At 46.8% G+C, this 21,876-nt stretch overlaps 1 protein-coding gene across 11 annotated transcripts in view; it reads right to left on the bottom strand.

Moving 5' to 3' along the window:
* Positions 1-21,876, bottom strand: part of FRMD4A (FERM domain containing 4A) — a 614,318-nt gene that overhangs the window by 39,711 nt on the left and 552,731 nt on the right. For all 11 annotated transcript variants that reach the window (XM_072749470.1, XM_072749476.1, XM_072749477.1 and 8 more), the window contains 2 exons: positions 21,014-21,152; positions 14,974-15,115 (listed from right to left, as the gene is read on the bottom strand). In XM_072749470.1, coding sequence (XP_072605571.1) covers positions 14,974-15,115; positions 21,014-21,152 — 281 coding nt within the window. The remainder of the gene's footprint in view (positions 1-14,973; positions 15,116-21,013; positions 21,153-21,876) is intronic.

Raw genomic sequence — 21,876 nt, 5'->3', positions numbered from 1 at the left:
TCATGAATAAATAATCTTAAAAAAATAAAAAAAAAAGAACTGCCAGCCTCAAGTATTTTGTCTCTTCTGATGATAATGAAGCCATCCCAGAATCCTAAGGCTAAGAAAGTCTTCTGTGCTTTTGCATCAAAAAACCTCTGTTATACTCAAACCATCCCCCTAAATACACTATTCTTCTCCTTCAGTCTTTGAACAGTCTCTTGCCATGCAATTAGGCTTCTAGAACCCTAATACTCAATAAAGTCTCAACGGGTAAGCACATTTTGACTCCAACGTGGGCTTTTTACTTTTTCTCCCCCAGCCCATCTTAGCTTGAAATAGAGAGTATGTACCACTGCAGGAACATACCATCTTCATGCCTCTGCAATAGCTAATAAATATTACCTTGAACAAACACATAAAATGTCATCATTGATACACTTGGATGCTACAATTAAGCCATAGCTCATCTTGGTAAAGAAATTTAGTACCCATGAGTACTTATGTGTTATAAAACCTGCCTTCCAAACTTTTAATAATTTTTGTAGCTCTTCCCCAGATTTTGTCAAGCTCAGTTGCAGGATTCCAAATTCAATAGCAAACTCAAATAAAAGCTTGACTCTTACTAAGGCTCCTGTGACCTCATGGTTGTCAGACGTTAAGCCCAGATGGTGTTATAGTCTAATGCAACACATCACTGGCTCCCCTTCCCATGTGGCTCAAATTTCCTACTTCTGTAGGTCAGTTACCCTGTGCCTATTACCCCTCAACTATCTTTGGTTTACACCCATCTGAGGTCCCACAGCTCAATCACTTTGCATCAGGTTCTCTTAGCCACAGTGATCCATCAAAATGGAAGACACAGGAACACATAATGGGGTTCTCTCTGTCCTAATCTAAAGCATTAATAATGATGTAACATAATGTGGGGAAGAAGTCAGACTTTAGATTTAAAAAACAGGCCTGGAGAAAACTGGACCTGAGAAGGAAGATTAAAGGATTTGTAGCTCAAGTGAAAAATCTATTGCTCTCCCTTTCATCCCTGCCTAACCTCTCAATAGAAAATGATGATTTATTGAGCCTAAGGATTCACTATGTTCCAGAATGGCAGATATCACAAGAACATTCAAGTCTGGGAAGCAAGGCACAAAGGTTTAGATGATCTGGCCTCTAAGCTTTAGCGCTGAATTATAAGGTTCATTAGTGCTACTTAAATTATAATTATTTATAATAATTAGTCTAACCACCAAACCCACCTAAGACAGCAAGTGGGATGGCTCAAGAGGCCCTTTCTGCATCTGAAACCACGAATACTGGCTGGCTCCAGTTCATACCTTTATTCTGGAAATTGCCTCATGAGGAATGTAGTGCCGGGTACCAAGTTAAATTTTTACAAAGTACCTGAGTTGGCCTGGCCATGCAGATTTTTTGTTTTGTTTTTGTTTTTAGCAGTAACTGGATGGTGAGTAGAGGCAAAACAGTCTGGTTTTGATGAACTCTACACCACCCACTAGTTAGTTGTGTGACTTTGGGCACATGATCTGTCCTCCTTAAAATGCTGTGAAGGCTAAATGAGATACAACACTTATCACTGTGCCTGGAATAGGTAAATGGTCAAGATCCACTGTAGATTTAATAGGAGTGAAACACACACACACAGCAGAATTGGAAAGAAAGAGACCATTGATACCACCTCTTCCTTGCTGCTCAAGAAAAGACCTCACTCTGCAATTCAGTGTACAAAGGCAGTATTTTCAAACTGTTTCTTGAATGCCTGAATTTGCAATTATTCTTTTGGAGCTGCTGTGCATGAGGGGTGGATCAAGGTCACAGAGATTGAGGGGTTCTGGCTCCCCACCCCACCCCCCCCATCCTCAAGCTTAGGGCAGCTCTGCATTCACCTGTTTATGCATTTGAAAAGAGGTTCCCCAGTGCTTTTGATTTCCTTTCCTTTGGAAAGGAAATCCCAGGCACTGGGGGAAGGGTTCTGAGGCTGGGGGGCCATTACTTGCAACCAGGCAAACATGGTGGCCACAAGAAGAGGTGACCGAGTGCCCAGCAGCAGTGCTCTGCTACCAGTTCCACAGAGAGAAGCTCAGGGGCATCAGGAGAATGAGCCCCAGGGGTATCATGAGAATGCCAAGGTGGCTTCCTACAGCCCCTGCAGGTGTGCTTGGGAATCCCTGGACCATCCCTCTTTGTGCAGGTGACACTACTCATCTCTTGCCTCTTCCTGGTAGGCAGCTTTGCACCCACCCCACCCCACCTGGCTCAGCATGTATACATGTATACATGCACCTGGCTTAGGTGGCAGATACATGCAAGGGAGGCCAGCAAGAGGGCCTAGAATCAGGAGCATGTATACATGTATACATGCACCTGGCTTAGGTGGCAGATACATGCAACGGAGGCCAGCAAGAGGGCCTAGAATCAGGAGACACTGTTTCACAGTTACCCTGAAGTGACAAAGAATGACCCCAGGAAGAAACTCAATCAGGGAAGGGCCTCAAGTTAACAGGAGTCTTACAAACTAAAGATCCGTGAATAAGAAATGATTCAGGATGGAGAAATCATTTCACATCAGCACCTGGACTTGGTGAAAGGTATAGAAGTTCACCGTTGCTCTGGTTTATCCATTTCTGGTTACTTGAACACACGCATGCCTTGGCACGTGCAAGAGCACTGTGGGGTTGTAAGTTTAGTCTCTTGGAAATCGAAAAAGATGTAAATCTGCTACCTCTGAAAGGAACAGTGATGGACAGGGAAGGGACCTGAGTTTCTGTGATATATGTGCTATTGATCAGTATAAGACCTTGGAGCCATGATGTCCCTATGTGGAAAAAGACCAATTAACCAACCTCCAAGATGCTTCCAAATCTGGAGGATGTATTAATAAACAGCTTACTTAGGTAGCTCCTTCTTGCCTCTGGCAACCCTTGCTGTTAACATTACAAGTGTTACATACAGTTTAAGTTTCCCTCCTCTGTACCATCCCCACTTCCAGAAAAGACAAGCACCCTACCAACTCTGGTCCTACCCCCAGTTACTGGGATAGTTTGCCTCAAGCTGGAAGGGAATGTCTAATTATCAACCAGGGCTGAAAGGATTTAACCTCTCCACCTTATCAACAGACCAAAGCACGTGTGTGTAAGTTTGGATGCCAGAAAAAAGAGGTTCAAAAATTTTTTTATAAAGAGGTTCATCTGGGCTGTCTTTGGGATTAATGAAGCAGGAAAATAGATGGAAACTCTCTGCTGGATCAGAGGAGCAAGACTTCAAAATTTATACTTGACAAAACAGTAGCCAAGTGCTGCTTGGAAAGGACTGTCTACACATGATGAATCCGAGCAGGAGCCAAAGGGAAAACAGGGCTGATGTGAGCATTTTGGAAAGATATAAGTAATTCATTAATACTCGGTTGTCTTTCGAAGTTTTAGGCAGCACCACGTTTACAGGAGGAGTGGGGTGAATGTTCTTGGGAAAACATGCTGGCTCACAGCCTCCTGAGGCAGAAGTCTACAAACCAGTAGTTTAGAGTCAGCAGGTCTGGGCTTGTGTCCCGGCTCTGGGACGCACTAGCTGCAGGGATTTGGCAACAGGACACCACCTCTCTCGGCCTCTGATCCTTCCCCTCAAGTACAGGAATGAAAACAGGACTTCCTCAGAAGCTGGGGGAACTCATGACGTCACGCCTCAGAGATGCCCGAAGAGAGTCAGAACCTGGTGAATGCTACCTGCATGGGAAGCCGAAGTTTTTTGTACTCAACAGTGTGCCTGGCCTTTATGGGGGGTTGGCACCCCAATTCCAGGGAACCCATGAAGTAAAAGAGGAAGACTAGTGAGTGGGCAGGCAAGACGCATGGAAGCAGGTGGAAGGCTCACACGGCCACAGCCCTGTGCCCTCAGGATGCTTGGGAGGAAACAGGGGAAGTGATTTTTCCTAGACTCCTGATAGGAGCTGCCCACGTCCCAGTTCACGTAGTCTTCACGAAAACATTACCCTTGTTTTCACAGAAGAGGTCACTGGGACTCAGGGAGGCAGAGCTGGGATTCCAGTGGGGCGGCTCTGTGTGGTCTGTCCCGCACCCAGAACGGAAAGGGCACGACGAGAGCAGGAACTTTATCTTGTCTGGGTCGCCGGTGGGTTGCCAGAGTGAAAAACCACGCGGTGTGCGATCGTGTCTGCCTTTTATGCCTCGACTCTCTGTCCACGGCCTGCGTGGATTACGATGCAGGGGGAAGGAAGGAGGAGGAGGAGCCGAGGGGTCCTTCAGATGAGCCAACAGAGCCTCTGTGAGCCAGGTGGGGTGGGGCGGGTGCAAAGCTGCCTACCAGGAAGAGGCAGGAGATGAGCAGTGTCACCTGCACAAAGAGGGAGCAGCATACAACAGGGAGCCCCCACCTGAGGGTCACCTTGATGGTCACCTCTCGTCTGATGAGTGGAGGTGCTCCGGGCGTTTCACCGCCAGGAAGCAGAGCGTGGTCAGATTCACGCTCTAGGAAACACTCCTGCTGCTTGCTTAGGAACTATCTGTTTGCCTGATGCCAGGTTTGAAAATAAAATCTTTCGTCTTGGGCGATTTTATTATTATGTGTCAATCTGGAATCCGAAGGGTTTTCTAGAAATAGGTCACTGATAATTTTGCGATTAATTTAGGTGGGGGAAGAGGAGAAAAAAAACCTGACCTCAGAGCAGACCTTTCCTGATCCATCAGGCCACAAGTCAGAGTTTCTGACCAATGTGCTCAAGGTCAGAAAGTCCTTTTCAGCTCGCATCTGGACATCTTTTGAGAGAACTACGGATCCTACGGTACCGGAGCTGTAGGTGTTAACTGGCAGAGATGTACTGAAAACCTGCTGGGCTGCCTCTGGGGAAAAAGCCTCTTATTTCCCGACTGGGAAACTCCAGACTTCACCCCGTGGGCAGCCGGGTGCCTGGGGCAGGATGTGGGTGGGCGAGGTGGGGGGGGGACACCAGGGCCCCTCCAGCCGGCAAACACATGGGAAGAGCTCCTCATTCAGCTGTGATGGAGAATTTGTGCCAATTTTTCCAAAGACCCTCGGCAGCACCGGATATGAGTACGCATCCTATGAGAGAATGTTGTCAGGAACTGTGGCTCATCTGTTTTTACACAGATGGAACACTGGTGACTAGCCCACTGATCTCAGAAGACAGAAGGGGTGCTTTCCTCTTTGAAAAGAGGGGAAATTTGAAACAAACAGTATCCCCAAAGAAGAAAGAAATCTGTTGTCCTAAAAGTAAGGGAAGGAAATGACAATCTGTTTCAGCCTTCAGGGAAAAACAACAACAAAAAAACCCCCCAAAAAGCCCACCAGCAGCAGCATATTCCCAGCAGATCTGCAAAAGCTGTAAGGAAAAGTTCTGGCAGACGCCTCAGGAGTAAACAGGAGGGAAAAGTTTGAACTCTTTGTTATGATGAAGAGACATTTATTTCCCTTACAAATCCTCAATTATAAGTTCCTTACATAAAAGATGTCCTAAGAGACCCTGCGAAATAATGTCACATTGTAGATTTTGAGATAAACGTGTGATCTCGGGAGACCGTCTCCGAGAATTAAATGCGATTCTTAACATGAAAAATGCATGCCTGGACGACTTCTCATCAGGCTCAGAAATTATAAAAATTAGATGGTTCACTTCAAAGAGTGGTGAAGTGGAGGCTCTGTGGAAAAGCAGCGCCCCCGAGAGTGGGGAGGGGTCTCTGCAGGAGCTCTCCAGTGTGGCTGCTTCATTGCTCAGTTGGCGCTTTTGCCAATGGATGAAGAGGACAAATATCACTGGGGGCAGAGGATGAACAGTCGGTTACAAAAATTAGCAGCAGCATCTAGTAAAAATACAAAGTACAATCTCTAGTTGAATCTACCATTTTTGAGCAACTCATATGGATTGTCTTTCATTTACTGTGGAATGAGGAGGCTTTATCCTTCTAGCTCCCAGACTCTTAATTCCATTGCAGTATCAAGAGGGTTAGCTAAGGGGTGTCTGGATGGCTCACTGGTTGAGTGTCTGCCTTTGGCTCAGGTCATGATCTCAGGGTCCTGGGATCGAGTCCTGTATTAGGCTTCCCTCAGGGAGCTGGCTTCTCTCTCTGCCTGTGTCTCTGCCTCTCTGTGTCTCTCATGAATAAATAAATAAATCTTAAAAAAAGAAACAAAAAACAAGAGGGCTAGCCGAAATGGGAAGAGAGCAATGCCTACAAGAATTCAACAGTGGTATTTATTTTTCAATGTTTAAAATTTCATCATTGGAGAGGAGGTCACTTAGGTTGTACATGGTTACTCTGTTCTAGTTCTCTTTACTAGGTAGAGCTATTCCTTTTTTTTTTTTTTTTAAGATTTTATTTATTTATTCATTAGAGAGAGGCAGAGACATAGGCAGAGGGAGAAGCAGGCTCCATGCAGGGAGCCCGATGTGGGACTTGATCCCAAGACTCCAGGATCATGCCCTGAGCCAAAGGCAGATGCTCAACCGCTGAGCCACCCAGGCAGGCGTCCCGGTAGAGCTATTCCTTTAGCAGAAACAGATCACTGTAAATGACTTAATTGGGCTCCCCACCCCCCCTTATGAGATCAGAGAGGGGCAACTGTTCCCCCTGTTCTTAGTTTTGACTCCGGCACAACCCACTCAAGCAAGCCCAGAAATAGCCATTCCACAGAAGGAGATTTCTCAGCCCTCACTGGTTACACAGTCCAGTATGAACACTGCCCGGAGGAGGCCCTGTCCCCTGGTTGAGCCTGCAGGGCTGTGCCCGCCTGCAAAGCACTGAGCTTATGACCAAGATTAAAGCCCCTGGAATCCTGCTCATCCCTAGACCCAAAAGTAGAGGGGGCACGGGGCTGGTAACAGGGATCTCTAAGAGGCTAGGGAGAGACACACCAGGGAGGAGATGGAGTGAGAGCAAAAAAGAAAGGAGAAAGATTGAAGTCTGGGCTTACATTTTTAAGGCCCAAACAACCCCCAAAACAATGCAATCGCTCCCAGCACGAGGCAGTGTGTTTTGAGCCAAACACAGCCACGGCCATAATACAGCTGGCTGCGGCCGATCAGATCACCCCTCCTTGGGGAGAGAGGTCAGAGAGCTGGCATCCTCATTGTTATATTGGTTATTAATAAACTTCCGAACAATGGAAGGAAGTGCCAGTGCTCAGAGAATGAGAATGTGTGAAAGGGTGAGTAATGGATGCGGACAGATCCAGGCGGAGCGCGGGCCCAGGCTCAGCACATGTTTCCCCCCACAACGGAAAGTGTCAGAGCGGGGGCATGACTGCAGACCGCAGGGTTTGGGGGTTTTTTGTGTTTTAAACCAAAGATCCCTGGCCACATTCTTCGCAATCCTGCTGATCACAGTGATGACTCAATTGCTATCTCATTAATCACCCAGCCTCACTCCTATTTATAGGCACAACATGGCCCTTTGTTTTGTAGCCAATGGGTGGCTCATGCCCCTGCACTCCCAGTCAAGAAGCCAGCCTCAGTCCCCTGGTTTTGTCTCCCTAAGAGAGGACACACAGTACATTTTTTTTTTTTTTTTTTGGTCTTGTTGATTCACGCGACAAGCCACAGGGGCTTCGGAAGAGTAGGTTGTTTTCTAAGTTTACACTGTTTTCTTTAAATAGGCTGAGAGCAAAAGCAGGTCTCCCTTGGGCCCTACACTCCCACTGGCATCAGAATGGTTACACGAGGGATCCCTGGGTGGCTTAGCAGTTTAGAGCCTGCCTTCGGCCCAGGGTGTGATCCTGGGGTCCTGGGACGAGTCTCGCATCGGGCTCCCTGCATAGAGCCTGCTTCTCCCTCTGCCTGTGTCTCTGCTCCTCTCTCTCGCTCTGTGTCTCTCATGAATAAATAAAATCTTTAAAAAAAAAAAAAAAAGAATGGTTACACGATGGCAAAGCCTCCAGACAATGTTCGAGACAGTCCTACACTCCCTCCCACTTTCAGAGGAGCCAAGGAAAGGCCCTGTGGGCTCAGCTACCGGGACAAGGGCACTTGTTGTTTTGGGTTTTGTTTGGCTACTGCATTTTTTTTTCTCCTCTCCAGTTTTTTTTAGATTTCAAGAAATGGAGAAAGGGAAGGGAGGAACCAACCCTGTGAAGTCCTACAGAAAAAGATTTCAGATGCTTCTGTTTGTTTGAACTCTGAAGACATCTTGAGTGGTTTAAATTCAGAGCTGTCCTCTCTGACCCTGTGTGGGCCCCTGCAAATTTGTCACCTGAAACACAGATCAGCAAGAGCAATGGAGAGAGGTGTAGACAAATTGGGAGGAAACGTGCAGGTTCTCCCAGGGCATAGTGAAGAGAGGACCCTGCTTCCCACCCCTGCAGTGGGCAATCAGAGTGTTGAGGGCGCACCCGGCCATGCAAAGCTCTGAGGGGGCCGAGGCAGCGGCAGGCTTGTGGAGGGCAGGGCAGGTGGCTCCATCGGCCTGCCTTGGCACCCGAGCTGCCTTGATGTCCCTTCTCCCAGGGAACTCTGGGAAAACCGTGCCATCTCTGCGCTGATGTGTTCTGGGGATAAGGTTTCTCATGTCCTTTCAAGTCTGGCCACCAGGGCCTCTCCACAAATAGATTTGGGATGCAGATAGATTTCCTGCAGTCTGAATCACATTCAGTGCTGGAGGGGATGGATTCCTTTTAGTCCAACACAGGCCTTACATCTTGGGCTCAGACAGTTCACCGGCTCTAAGGGAGTCCACTAGGACAGGGGCCTACAGGTCTGACACAGGAGGGTCCCCAGGATCACCACTGAAGAATTTAGGGAGCCTAGCTGTAAGTCTCAATAAATCGTTTCAATTATGTGGACTGTTTCTTTTTGAAACACAAGCCCCTGGCACAGGGCGTTAGTAAGTATAGACTTCCGACTTCCTTCATACATAGCAATGACACTGCTTTGTTTCTCTAGCAACTCATACCTCACATGCCAAGTACTGGGCGTCAGTAGTTTTAAAGGTATTTACATGCCTTTAGTTAAATAGGAAAACTGCCTTCAGAGTTACTAAGAGCCTGGAAATATTTTCTCTGTTGACATCAATAAACAGTATGAAACACTTTGAAGAAAGAGACTCTAACTTTTTAAAATGTTGTGTATACTACACCAAGCAAGGTTTGGGAACTAGGAAAAGTGTTCACACCATAGCAATAACCTTATGTTGTCATATGGCTCAGCTACACCAAATCTAGGTATACACCAAGGTAAAAAAGTGGATGGAAGGCAGCAAGGGTGCACATTCTTTGCAAGAGGAGCCTGATTTGACAAGATTAGCCTTTCGAGGTCTGACGCCAGCGTACAAAGTGACACAGTACAACCCAAGGGAGACTATTGGTGGTGGGTATGTGTGAGTTGGGCAAGGCCCAACACACCATATGCCTCAGGAACACAGAAGAAGGATGTGTCATATGCAGGATTCTTAGTACTCATCTTCCAATTTTGATTTCAATAATCCTATGGCACTGACTTTGGTTTTGGCAGTGATTTTCTGGATTTGACACCAAAATCAAAAGCACCCAAAGCAAAAATGAACAAGTGGAACTACATTAAACTAAGAAGCTTCTGTACAGTTAAGGAAACCATCAACAAAGCAAAAAAGGCAACCTACTGAATGGGGGAAGATACTTGCAAATCATCTATCTGATCAAGGAGTTAATATCAAAAAAAAAAAAAAGAAAAAAAACAAAACAAAAAACCAAACAAAAAAAACCTCATACAACTCAATAGCAAAAAACTCAAACAATCCAATGAAAAACTGGGCATAGGACCTTATTAGACATTTTCCTAAAGACATTCAAATGGCCAACAAACATGTGAAAAGGTGTTCAGCATCACTTATCATCAGGGAAATGCCAATCAAAACTACAATGAGATACAGTACCTGTCAAGATGGCTAGAATCAAAAACAGAAGAAATAACAAATATTGGTGAGGATGTAGAGAGAAAGGAACCCTTGTGAGCTGTTGGTGGGAATGCAAACTGGTGCAGCTACTCTGGAAAACAGTAGGAGGGTCCTCAAAAAAATTAAGAATAAAACTACCATATGATCTAGCAATTCTACTTTTGGATACTTCCCTGGAAAGAATGAAAACGCTAATTCACAAAGACACACGTGCCCCTCCTTTCACTGCAGCATTACTTAAAACAGCCAAGGTATGAAAACCACCCACCAATGAATGGATAATGAAAATGTGGCATATACATAAATGGAATATTGTTCAGCCATAAAAGTGAATGAAATCTTGCTGTTTGGGAAAACACAGATGGAACCTGACAGCATTATGTTAAGTGAAATAAGTCAGATAAAGAGAAACAAATACCATATGTATGATCTCACTTATATGTGGAACTTAATACAAACCCCAAAACTGAAGCTCATAGATGCACAGAAGAGACTGGTGGTTGCCAGAGATGGGGGTGGGGGAAATTGATGAAGAGGTTCAAAATGTACTTATTTCCAGTTAAAAATAAGTCATACAAATGTAATGTTAAACATTTTAAAAATCATGTTTGGAGTATCCACTGGGTGCCAGACACTGGGCTAGAAGTAGAAAGAAGGATTTTCTTTTTTCTTAAGTAGGCTCTATGCCCAAAGCAGGACTCAAACTCATGACCCTGAGATCAGGACCTGAGCTCAGTCCAATAGTCAGATGCTCAACTGACTGAGGCGCCCAGGTGACCATGGAAAAAAAGGACTTTAAAATAAAGATTCATTTCTCAAAATGTTTTTAAAGAATATATATTAGATACCTTTTTCTCTTTTCCTTTTCCTTTCTTTTTTTTTTTTTTTAAAGCATGAGGCAGTCGGTGAAGGAGAGAAACGAATTGACCAAATAGGATACTAAATCAGATGCATCATATTTTCAAATGAAAAGTAGAACATGGGAGTCTGACAAGTGTACTAAAAAAAAAGTGTTTAAAATCAGGGCTTTCCTGGAAAAGCAATACATCTGTGGGAGTGTATGACTAAGGAACTCTCAAGAAATGGTTAGGCAAGAGGACACCAAGGTACAAAAAGAACGCAGCGGGTATCAGCCAGCTATGGAGACATGTAAGCCAGCTAGATGTCCACATCTATGGACACTAGAAATTCCCTTTGTGAACTGATGGCCTATATTCTTTCCTTTTGGGGATCTCTCCCTCCATGGTCTTCCTAAGTCACAGGACGGAGGCCTCCCCAATGACCTCAGCCTCAGCATGGCTTCAGGCTCCAGCTTGCAGGGCTAGACAGGGTTTGAGATGCTGGTGGGTCTGGTCATGGGGTGTGGCTCCTACTTCCCAGGCTCCTCCTCTCGCACAGTGGTACAGCAGACAGCAGGCAGGGAAAGAGCCCAGAGGGCCAGGGCCCACCACTGTCGCCCCTCTAAAAGCAGAGACAGCTAAGGCTTTAGCTGCCTCCAGCCACTCCCAAACAGCTTAGCCTGGGGCCCTTGACATGAAGTCACCACACATTTGAAAATTACTTTAATATCTCAGTATAAAGCTGCTTCATTTGATATTATAACATTATATTACTCTGTCTACCAGGCTGGTGGCAGTCACACAGACGAACTGTTTCCTAATCTTAAAGATGCCTGGATCTCATTTGCTGATGACTGAGTGGTGCCCGTTCAAGGTCAGGAGGTGTGAGTGCACAATCCAGTGCACAATCTGGTCTGTGACTCTGTTAGGTTACTGGCATGGTGCTCCAGAGGCTGACAGATATGAGGGGCCAGAGGAGATGGCCCAAAACACAGGTCTGGAACTGGGGATACCTGTGTTCTGTGTCCCTGAGCAACACCATCACCTCAGGCTTCTAGCTCTTTCTTAGCAGGAAGAGTGTGGCTCAAGGTGCTGTCCCCAGACTGGCTGCATCAGCATCTCTCAGGGACTTGTATATGCCAATTCTCAGGCTCACCCCAGAACCTGCAGTCAGACCCCCTGGGGCTGGAGTTCAACTATCTGTGTTTTGAGCTGCCCTCTGAATGGCTCTGATGCACCTGTAAGTTTAAGAACCCTCAGGTTACAAGAATTCACTGTCCTTTTGGATATAACCAGGCCATACTCAGAAAGTACCCAGACTTCCAAATGGATATGAAACCATAGCAGAGATGCACATCTCACTGAGCCTGAAGGATGAGCCGGGCTCATTTGTGGCTGGATGAGGAGGACTGTCAGCAGATAAATCCAAGCTTGAATAGGAGACTATGGATTTTAACAAGAGTTGGAAGTGTCTAGAGTATAAACACAGGGTTTGGTTCTGGCTCTGCCCTCTGCCACTCAGCAGGGGATTGAGAGTGGCTATTAATTTGAGGCAGGGGTCTGGAGCTTTGTATAACATTCTCTTCAATACACAACAGCCCCATTCTTTACAGCTTTTACCATAAACCTCAGGGCCTCAGAAATGATGATCATGCGGCTCTCTGTGCTGATGAAAAACATTTGGAGAATCAAGGTGGCGAGGGGTTTATGGTAAACGCTATGGTGATCTAGGAGAGGCAGATCCAGGTTTTGTGGCAGCTTCATTTAAGGAAAAGAATGAAATTATTGCAATAGCCATGACACAGAAGCAATTTAAGTGTCCACTGACAGATGAATGGATAAAGTTAACGTGGCATATATACACAATGGAGTATTACTCAGCCATAGAAAGGAATGAGATCTTACCATTTATGACAACATGGACTTAGCAGGTACTACGCTAAGTAAAATAAGTCAGACAGAGAAACAAATACCATATGATTTCACTCAGATGTGGAATCTAAAAAAGAAACGAATAAACAAGCAAAAAGCAGAAACAGATCCATAAATACAGAGAACTGGTAGTTGACAGAGGGAGAGGGATGGAGCGACCAGTAAAACAGGTAAAGGCGAGTGGGAAGTCCAGTCTTCCAGAGATGCAACGAGTAAGTCATAGGGATGAAACGTATTTTATATTTTATATTTTAACAGGGAGAGATGGCAGCTACATTTGCAGTGAGCACAGGAGACCAGAGGTGATGGATCACTACCTTGTACACCTGAAACTAATGTAACACTGTGTGTCAACTGCATTTCCAGGTAAAAAAAAAAAGAACGCAAAACGTAGAACTTCCACAAAAACACATGGCATGTGAACACGTGCAGTCACTAGATGGTTGTAGAAAGACCCCCATGCCCGGGATCCCTGGGTGGCTCAGCAGTTTAGCACCGCCTTCCACCCAGAGTGCGATCCTGGAGACCTGGGATCGAGTCCCACATCGGGCTCCCTGCATGGAGCCTGCTTCTCCCTCTGCCAGTGTCTCTGCTTCTCTCTCTCTGTCTCTCTGTCTCTCTCTCTCTGTGTCTCTCATGAATAAATAAATAAATAATCTTAAAAAAAAAAAAGACCCCAGTAAGCACAGGATTTTGTTCTTATGACATCACTCTTCACTGCTAATTCTTGCTTATTTGTTTCTCTTTGGTAATGTTTTCGCTTCCATTCTTTTACAACCCCGGAAGCACCAGGTGAAAAGAAAAACAACAAGAAGCTAGAAGAGAAACACCATAGGGAAGGTGCAACAAAGAGGAAGTGCAGTGAGGAGTGGAGGAATCTAGACAAAGCTGATGGAGGCAGGAGGCAAGATCCTCTGCATGGGCAGGATGCCTCTGTGAGTGAAGGAGCTCGTGTCCCCATCACCAGGGGTGGAAGCAGGAGGAGCACAGAAGGAAAGGCTGCATATGAGGGCGGGGCCTTATAAACCGTAGGGGGCGGGGCCTCGGTAGGCCACAGGGGGCGAGGCCTCAGGAAACCCTATGGGGCGGAGCCTTAGCAAACACATGGGGCAGGGCCACCAAAGATAGAGGGATGCTCCAACCCGTGCAGAACAAAGATGATGCTAGGGATTTAATATTCAGAGACAGCTTCCAGAATGCTAGAGCAGGAAAGAATTTAAAAAAAAAAGAAGAAGAAAGAGAAGATGACGTCGGGCAAATAAAGACTTCTTGCTTCCCTTTCAGGGCTCAGAGGCAAAGGTACACTGCGCCCAAGAACAATCAGCCTTCGAAGGTGTGGCCGGAGGAGTAATCTGCATCAGTTATACTTTCTAGCATTTCCAAACAATGATCCTCTCCCTCCCTCTTCCTGCGCTCCTCTTCCTGTCACTGTATCCCTACTCTGGACACCAGTCAGCCCAGTCAGAGCCGCCAGGGCCTCTCTCCTGCATCCAGGGACAAAATGACTTGCCCAGGGCTCGTAGAAACAAACTTGGAATCAGACCCTTGGACGCTCAGGTGTAAAAGGGCTCAACTCCTACACCGCGTTCCGTGACACAAGACTCTCCTTGCCAAAGGCCAAGAGTGTCTGTACCTTCTTTTTTTTTTTTTTTTTTAATTTTTTTTTAATTTTTTATTTATTTATGATAGTCACAGAGAGAGAGAGAGAGGCAGAGACACAGGCGGAGGGAGAAGCAGGCTCCATGCACCGGGAGCCTGATGTGGGATTCGATCCCGGGTCTCCAGGATCGCGCCCTGGGCCAAAGGCAGGCGCCAAACCACTGCGCCACCCAGGGATCCCCGTGTCTGTACCTTCTAAAGTCCCGAGGAGATACCCTGGGAATAGGATGCAGGTCTGCTCTGCACCACGCACCTGCCTTCAGCCCCTCCTTAGTGGAATTTTCCTTTAAGGACACACAAGTGAACCAACCACACCTTGTCCTTGGACTTGACATTCCAGACAGTGGCCATCCGCCATAGGCACTCAGCAGGCTGATGGAGGGTGCCTGAGGGGACGCATGCGGCCAACAGTCCTTCCCACACTAGCGGCTCTGCTGTGGCTTCTCCGCCCCCCACCCTTTGGCACTTCTGGCAGTTTTCTCAGATTCCTATTTGGCTCAAAACCTGGGTCTCACAAGCGGAGCCAGTTCCTGGCGAGCCTGCCAAGCTGCCTCCTCAGCAGCTGCCACTCTGTGACCTTCCCCAGAGCCACTCTGGGGTGGAAGCCATGCTCCAGCGACAGCCTCCCCCACTTTCTCCACAAAAGCCCTGCTCACCTGATGACAGGAGGCTCCCGCTGCTGCCACTGATGATCTTCCCTTTGCTCCCCATGTTGGCCAGCTTCGAGGTCTTCAGCGTGCCAGTCTCGGTTAGGTCAATGGCGATCTCACTCAGGCTTCGCGCGGCATGGATCTTAGACTAGAGTGGAAAAGACGACTAGGTTATGAAGAGGCGTTCACCTCTGAGGGAAGGGTCATCACCTGTGCACTCATGGTCCTGAAATTTAGCAAATGGACTCATTTCTGGCTTGCAGCACTTTTCGGTTTGTGGTTCCTTGGCCTCGTGCCTCAACACTGAAAATCCCTGCAGGAGGTATGGCTCTAGAGCTGACACCAGTGATGCGTTTTCAAGCGACTCTACAGGCTGAGCCATCTAGTGCCTAGAGCAGCAGTTCTGGTGTCAGACAGACCTGGTTGGAGTCCTGGTTTGGGGAAAGTCACTTGATCTCACTGAGACTCATTATTCCCAACTACAAAATGGGAAAAACACTACCTACCACTGACGGGTCTGTGAGGGTGGAAGGAAGTAAGGTGAAGGGCTCCCCTCTGCTGCACAGCTCCCAATAAATAGTGGTGATTATATTTTGTGTTGAAAGGAGGAGGGAAAAAAATAATTTTCAGCTCTGTGAATGACATAAGAGGTACATGAAACAGATTTATGAGGTTCCTATAGATTCTGAGGTGACTTAAACCCCTTAGGTCATTAGGCCATGGGATGTTTAGAAGACTGGCAAGTGACCGTGCTCTATACATATAAGCAGCATGTCTACATGTGTAGACACCCCTAGACAACTGCTCATTTGGACACGTGGGCCTCACCAACAAATGCCCAACACGGTGTTGCTGCTTCTATTTCGATACCTAACTATATACTCCAAAGTCTTCAGAATATAGTTAACGCTCCACTCCGTTTATTCTCCATATTAATTGGCCTGCCTTGGCTCCTAGTAACATCAGGCTAGATTAATTGGAAAAGTACTCAGTTATCACAGTTATATTCCTAAAAGTGGTTTCTTCAAAAAAAAGAGAAAGATTTTATTTATCTATTAGAGAGCATAAGCAGGGGGAACAGCAGGCAGAGGGGAGAAGCAGACTCCCTGCTGAGCAGAGAGCCCTATGTAGGGCTTGATCCAGGACCCTGGGATCCTGACCTGAGCTGAAGGCAGAGGCTAAACCAATGGAGCCACCCAGGTGCCCCAAATTGTTTGTTTTTCATAAGGCTAACCTTTGTTAGTTACTGCCCTTGGTAAATGAAAATGGGTTTGCATTTCCTACATGTGTTTGAGGTTTGCTTTTTTTTTTTTTTTTTGCCCCCTTCAGAAAATCCATTTTTGTGATCGTACTCAAGGCAACAGGCAAACTTAATGAAACAACTATAAATGCTAGTAGGACCCATCCATTTGCTGAGGTTTCTTTCTGTGGCCATCGGCTATAGCCCGTACACCAATGGAACGGGGTGATGTCCCAAACCGAGGTTTTCAGGCACTTAAAGTGTGTTCATCAATCATCCCCCACCACCAGCCCTCTGTATGAGACCAGGGCTGTCTGCCACACAGGAGAAGCTGGCAGAGGGCAGATAAGGGGGCCACCGCAGGGTGGCTAGACGCTGCCCCCGCCCCCCTTATTTGACATGCTCTGCCCGGGTGCCCTGAGCTGTCCAGCAAAGGCTCTCTGAATCCCCATGGCCTCCCTTCTTCTGACCCCTACACTGATGAAGGACCATGTCTTTCGACAGATGAGTACTTTCCCCTAGTTATAAGGGAGCCTGAGGACTGAGGAAATGCAGAGTCTTGTTGCTTGTTTTGTTCTCCGTGTACCAACATCATCCCATTGGTCCTTTCTTGACCCATGTCTCCGTTCTGACATCAACCCTGAATGTCCCTGCACTGAGATCCAGGTCACCTTTGTTGGGTCAGGGCCTCTTTGCTCAGGACATAACCCTGGCCAACCCCCCAGCAACATCAGGCTCAGGGTGGGGGTTGGGGGGTGGGCAGAAGCAAGAAGTGCCCTTCATTTCACATCCACAGCGCATATCCACGGGGCGCATCTGGTTGAGCTTTACCCTCTGAGCAAGCAGAGGGAGCACACTCATTACTTTCTGCAGCACTCCTCTTCACCAACGCCCACGTCTTAATAAAAGGAGCTGTCGCTTGCAGCTACCTAATGACTCATGGACACAGAACAAGTCAGCAATGGTGGGGAGGTACCCAGGCTTTGAAGTCAGAAAGATCTGGACTGGAATTTTGGCTTTCGCCAATTCACCACTGTTTGGCCATGATCTTCAACCTGTCGGATACTCAGATCCCTGTCTACAAAATGGAGCTCTTAAAACTACCACATGGTGAGGCTGGAATAAATTAGGTAATATATGTGAGGGCCACTGGAATTAAAATAGGAACAGGATTCAAATCAGGGCCTGGAAGTCAATGAGGTGAGATTGATGGCTCAACTTGGTATCTGGGGGATCTCATTAATCACACAGAAGACCTGTCCCCACCCCACCCTCATTCCTGCCACACATCCGTCTGAGAGGGACACTAGATTCTTAGAAGCTTTAGGAAATTACTAGCTTCTCTCCAAATGGAAATATGACAATGATCAAAAAGACCCAGCAGAGAGTGCAGTGCTAAGAGGAATGAGTACAGATGGGGGGATTCTTTTCTCACAAAGTCAAGTCTTTGGAACAACCCCAAAATGGTTCCAACATTCTGAACATTGTGCTTTGAGGGTCTTGCCCTATGAAGTTTCATTACTGTTATATCTCATGGGCAAGGCTGCATCATTCCCTACCATGCTTTCGCTTTTCATCTAGATGGAATGAAGAACAGAAGACGGATCGGGGGGAAAAAAAAAGACTAAGAAAAAGGAAGATATCTGGACTGGAGGCCAACTCCAGAAGTCCCCACTCTGAGTTTAGAGGACAAGTGTCTAATGTTTACTCTCATCACTTGGTGCTTTCAAGTATTTTCCTCCCAAATCTAGAAGACATGTCTTGGCTCTGGGCTTCAGAGGTTGCTGGGATCCAGCTGACATTTCTGATCATTGGGGTCAACAGATATAAGCTACCAGCTGTAGTTGGTGCCTGAACAGCCTCTCATTCTGTAGGAGTCACAGGAAACCAACTAATATGGGCTCTTTCTGTTCTGCCTTTGGTGATGGAAGGGGTGTGTGTGTGTGTGTGTGTGTGTGTGTGTGTGTGTGAATGAGAGAGACAGAGAGAGAGAGAGGATGAATGTTCTTACGTGATTTGCAGAAGGATCCTGAGCGCCAAGGAAGAACGTGAGACTTCTCGGCCACCCACCCCTGCTGACTCAAACCACTAGACTGCACTTGTCTCTGGGACTGATAAGCATCACTTGGGAGGCCTGGGCTTTGCCGAAGCACTTCAGAGAAAGGAATGGTTGGCATGGGCCAACGCGGTAGGATGTGAAGCAACAGCTGGTATGCCAGCCAACACTGGTTGCTCAGAAATATTTTGCAGCTCGTCCCGGGCCTGTCTGCCATCACTCACCAGAGGTCATTCTGCCCACCAGCGACGGATCACCTCACCCTTGTACAAAGAACGACATTCCAGCAATGAAAGGTGTCGTAACATAATTCCTAAGGGGAATTTTATCATCTCTGATTTAATTTGGGAAACTCTGAGAGAATTTAACCTTTACACAAGTGTTGGCCAGCGAACGGTAGGTTGGATTAATGATGATAATAAAAGATAGCACATTATCTCCTGAAGCAATTTCACACACATTGTGTCACTGGGCCAATCAATACTTTCTGAATTTCCTTCCTCGTTCTCTAATCAGGGAAGCAAACCAGGAGCAACAGAAAACTTAACCAGGAGCAACAGAAAACTTGCCCAGGGTCACAGAACTAGAAAGAGAGTCCCTGGATTTCAAGGTGGGAGACTTGCTCCTCGCCTGCCTCTGGGGGATGAGGAATTGGTTCGTGCAAGAAATGGAAGGGCTCTTGAGCCTCTGTGAGCATTCAAAGTATACTGGGGGAAGGTTCTCCCACTCCTGGGTGGAAGTGTATCTCCTCCCATCCCCCAGGGTTCACTGAGAAGGACAGCTGAAACTTCCCTACCTGGTTTGGCCTTTTAAAAGACATGTCCTAATAAATAAATAAATAAATAAATAAATAAATAAATAAATAAATGACATGTCCTGTTAATAAACGATCTTTGATCATTAGTTTTTGAAGTTTACTTGTTGCATCAGAGGGCTGATCTGTAAGCCTGGAGAATAAGGCCTCTCCAGCTACACAGTAAGACCATTTTCAAGAACGGGGGAGAAGAGTCCCGATAACTGGCCTCTTGAGTTACCCAGGAGACCCTCAATGCAAAGAATGAGCATGGGATCTGGGGGGGAGGGGGTTTGCCAGACCTCAAACAGCTAATGTACTAATCTCAGGGTGAAAGATACTTTGTTTTTTCTCCTTTCAAAACTGTGCTGTCAGGGTGTGAGGGGTCTGCCCACAAGAGGAATTGGCAGTGGGGTTCAGGAGGGCTGCCAAGGTCTCTCTACCCCTTACCGTCCCTTCCCAAACAATGCAGAGGATGGAATCGATGTTTTAAGGTTTGGGCTTCCAACTCCTGCAACCGGAGGGCAAAATGCTGACACCCACCCACAGTCTCAATCTAAAGCATGAGTCAAAAGGCTTTGGCCCTGTTTCTTTTGATGTAATCGGGCTTCAAATCCCTGTGCCAATGTCCATCATCACGAGGAAAGCCGTGGAATGCTCCCATTATGCCTAACAACAACACAAAAACCTCCACTCTGTGCCCACTCACCCCAGAAAATGACCAAAAAAGGGGGTCAGGAAGAAGATTTAACAGAGGAGAAAAACGTGTTACAAAGAAGAAAGTGACAGCTACAAGGGCAGGGGCTCAGATTTGAAACTGAGTTATGAGTTGAGAGATTGTTTCCTCTTCTCCTGTTTTCTTACTCTCTCCTTCCTCCCACTCCCCTTCCCAAGCCAGGGAGAGAGCGACTCATCCAGGCAGAAGAAGTGGCCAGGATCCAAGAGGGCACTGATCTGACGAATCTTGGCCCAGGAAAGCCGGGGTCTGGCCACCTCCTTGCCCCCCGAGAACTCAGAGGATGGGACAAAAAGTCACTATGGGCCACGGCCAGTCTCCCTCCACAGCTCTGTATCCCCTCCTGCCCAGAGCCAGCAGGATCCTTGGGAAGGTGCCGGACCCACCCTGATGGGGCTCCTCACCGGAGAGCTAATGAATGACACAGGCTCGTGGCGGGAAGGCAGGCAGCGGCTGCAGGAAGAGGGGGCTGAGTGTTGACATAAGCCGTGTGTGAACCAAGGAGACGTCATTCTCCCACCCGCCAGAAAATGCACCTGTGTGTCTGCACTTGGGCTGGGTCAAATCTCCCTTGGAGGATGACTGTTTACTAAGGCCCGAGGCTCCAGGTCTACTTTAGGGAAACAGGGTTGGGTGCCTGTGTGTGTGGGTTTTTTTTTTTTTTTTAATGTTTCCAGTTCTGACTTTTTAAAAAAAAATGGAACTGGCAGTTGGAAAAGCCTGGAGCGCTTTCACAGCAATTATCCTAAACAGTTAGATGGTGTCTATTAATTGCAAACGGTTGCTTTTTCCTTTTTTTTTTTCCCCCTCAAAAAGAAAACAATATGCCACTGTTTAAACCGTAAAGGGCTTGACAGCCTGTTCCCAGGAGAGGTTCCTGAGGTTTGGAAGCATGCTCCGAATTCCTCAAAAGGGCCCTACCTGGCTAGGGTAAGTGGTTTGCGAGGCTGCATCATTGGTTGGGCTGGGGCCCTTTGACCAAGTTGCGTGGAACGTGCCTTCTGGAAGGGCCTGTCTCCTTCCTCCCTCCTAGCATTCTGAAAGGCCAGTCTGTACCTGCGCACATCCCAGGGCGAGGGCCGCAGCACCCCTCCCCCCCAATTCAATCCCCAATCCCTCAGCTAGGACACATGGGCTCTGGCATGCCCTCGGGCAAGCCTGCGGCTTGGTGAAAGGTCTGCTCATTGCACAGTCCCTCCCAGTCCCCAGAAAAGGACTTACCTTACTCTGCTTTCTGTCCAGGTAGAATTGGTGTTGGCTAATGGCCATAGCCCAAATGGACTTGATCAAAGCTGGACATGCGTACCATGTATGCACTGCGATGCCACTGTGCCCAAACGTCCTCCTTGTCACTGAAGCCCTGGGACAGCAAGAATCACAAGGTTCAACCAGGTTTATGATGCGGGACTCCAGTGACTGGGTGACAGCTTTTGCTGAAAACGTCATGGGATCTAAAAGCCCTGGCATAAAGGGGACAAATGAACATGCATGCACTCATACGCATGCATACACACACATACACATACACACACTCTTAAGGAAACTAGCCAGCATAAGTCATCTTTTTAATTGTTTAGTAAAGATTGTATATATTTTCTTTATCCATTCATCAGTCAATGGACATTTGGGCTCTTTCCACATTTTAGCTATTGTTGATAATGCTGCTATAAACATTGGGGTACATGGGCCCCTTTCAAATAGCATTTTTGTATCCTTTGGATAAATACCTAGTAGTGCAATTGCTGGGTCTATTTCTGACTTTTTGAGGAACCTCCACACTGCTTTCCACAGTGGCTGCACCAGTTTGCATTCCCCCAACAGCCCATGAGGGTTCCCCTTTCTCTACATCCTCACCAACACCTGTTGTTTCCTGAGTTGTTAATTTTAGCCATTCTGACAGGTGTGAGGTAGTATCTCATTGTGGTTTTGATTTGCATTTTCCTGATGATGAGTGATATTGAACCTCTTTTCATGTGTCTGTTGGCCATCTGGATGTCTGCTTTGGAAAAGTGCCTATTCACGTCTTCCGCCCATTTTTAAACTGGATTATTTGTTTATATTTCTTTATATATTTTGGATACTAA

The sequence above is a fragment of the Vulpes vulpes genome, chromosome 2, assembly GCF_048418805.1.
Source record: "Vulpes vulpes isolate BD-2025 chromosome 2, VulVul3, whole genome shotgun sequence".
NCBI classification, from domain to species: Eukaryota; Metazoa; Chordata; class Mammalia; order Carnivora; family Canidae; genus Vulpes; species Vulpes vulpes.
Note: the sequence above shows the minus strand (reverse complement) of the source record. Positions and strands in the feature narration are given on the sequence as shown.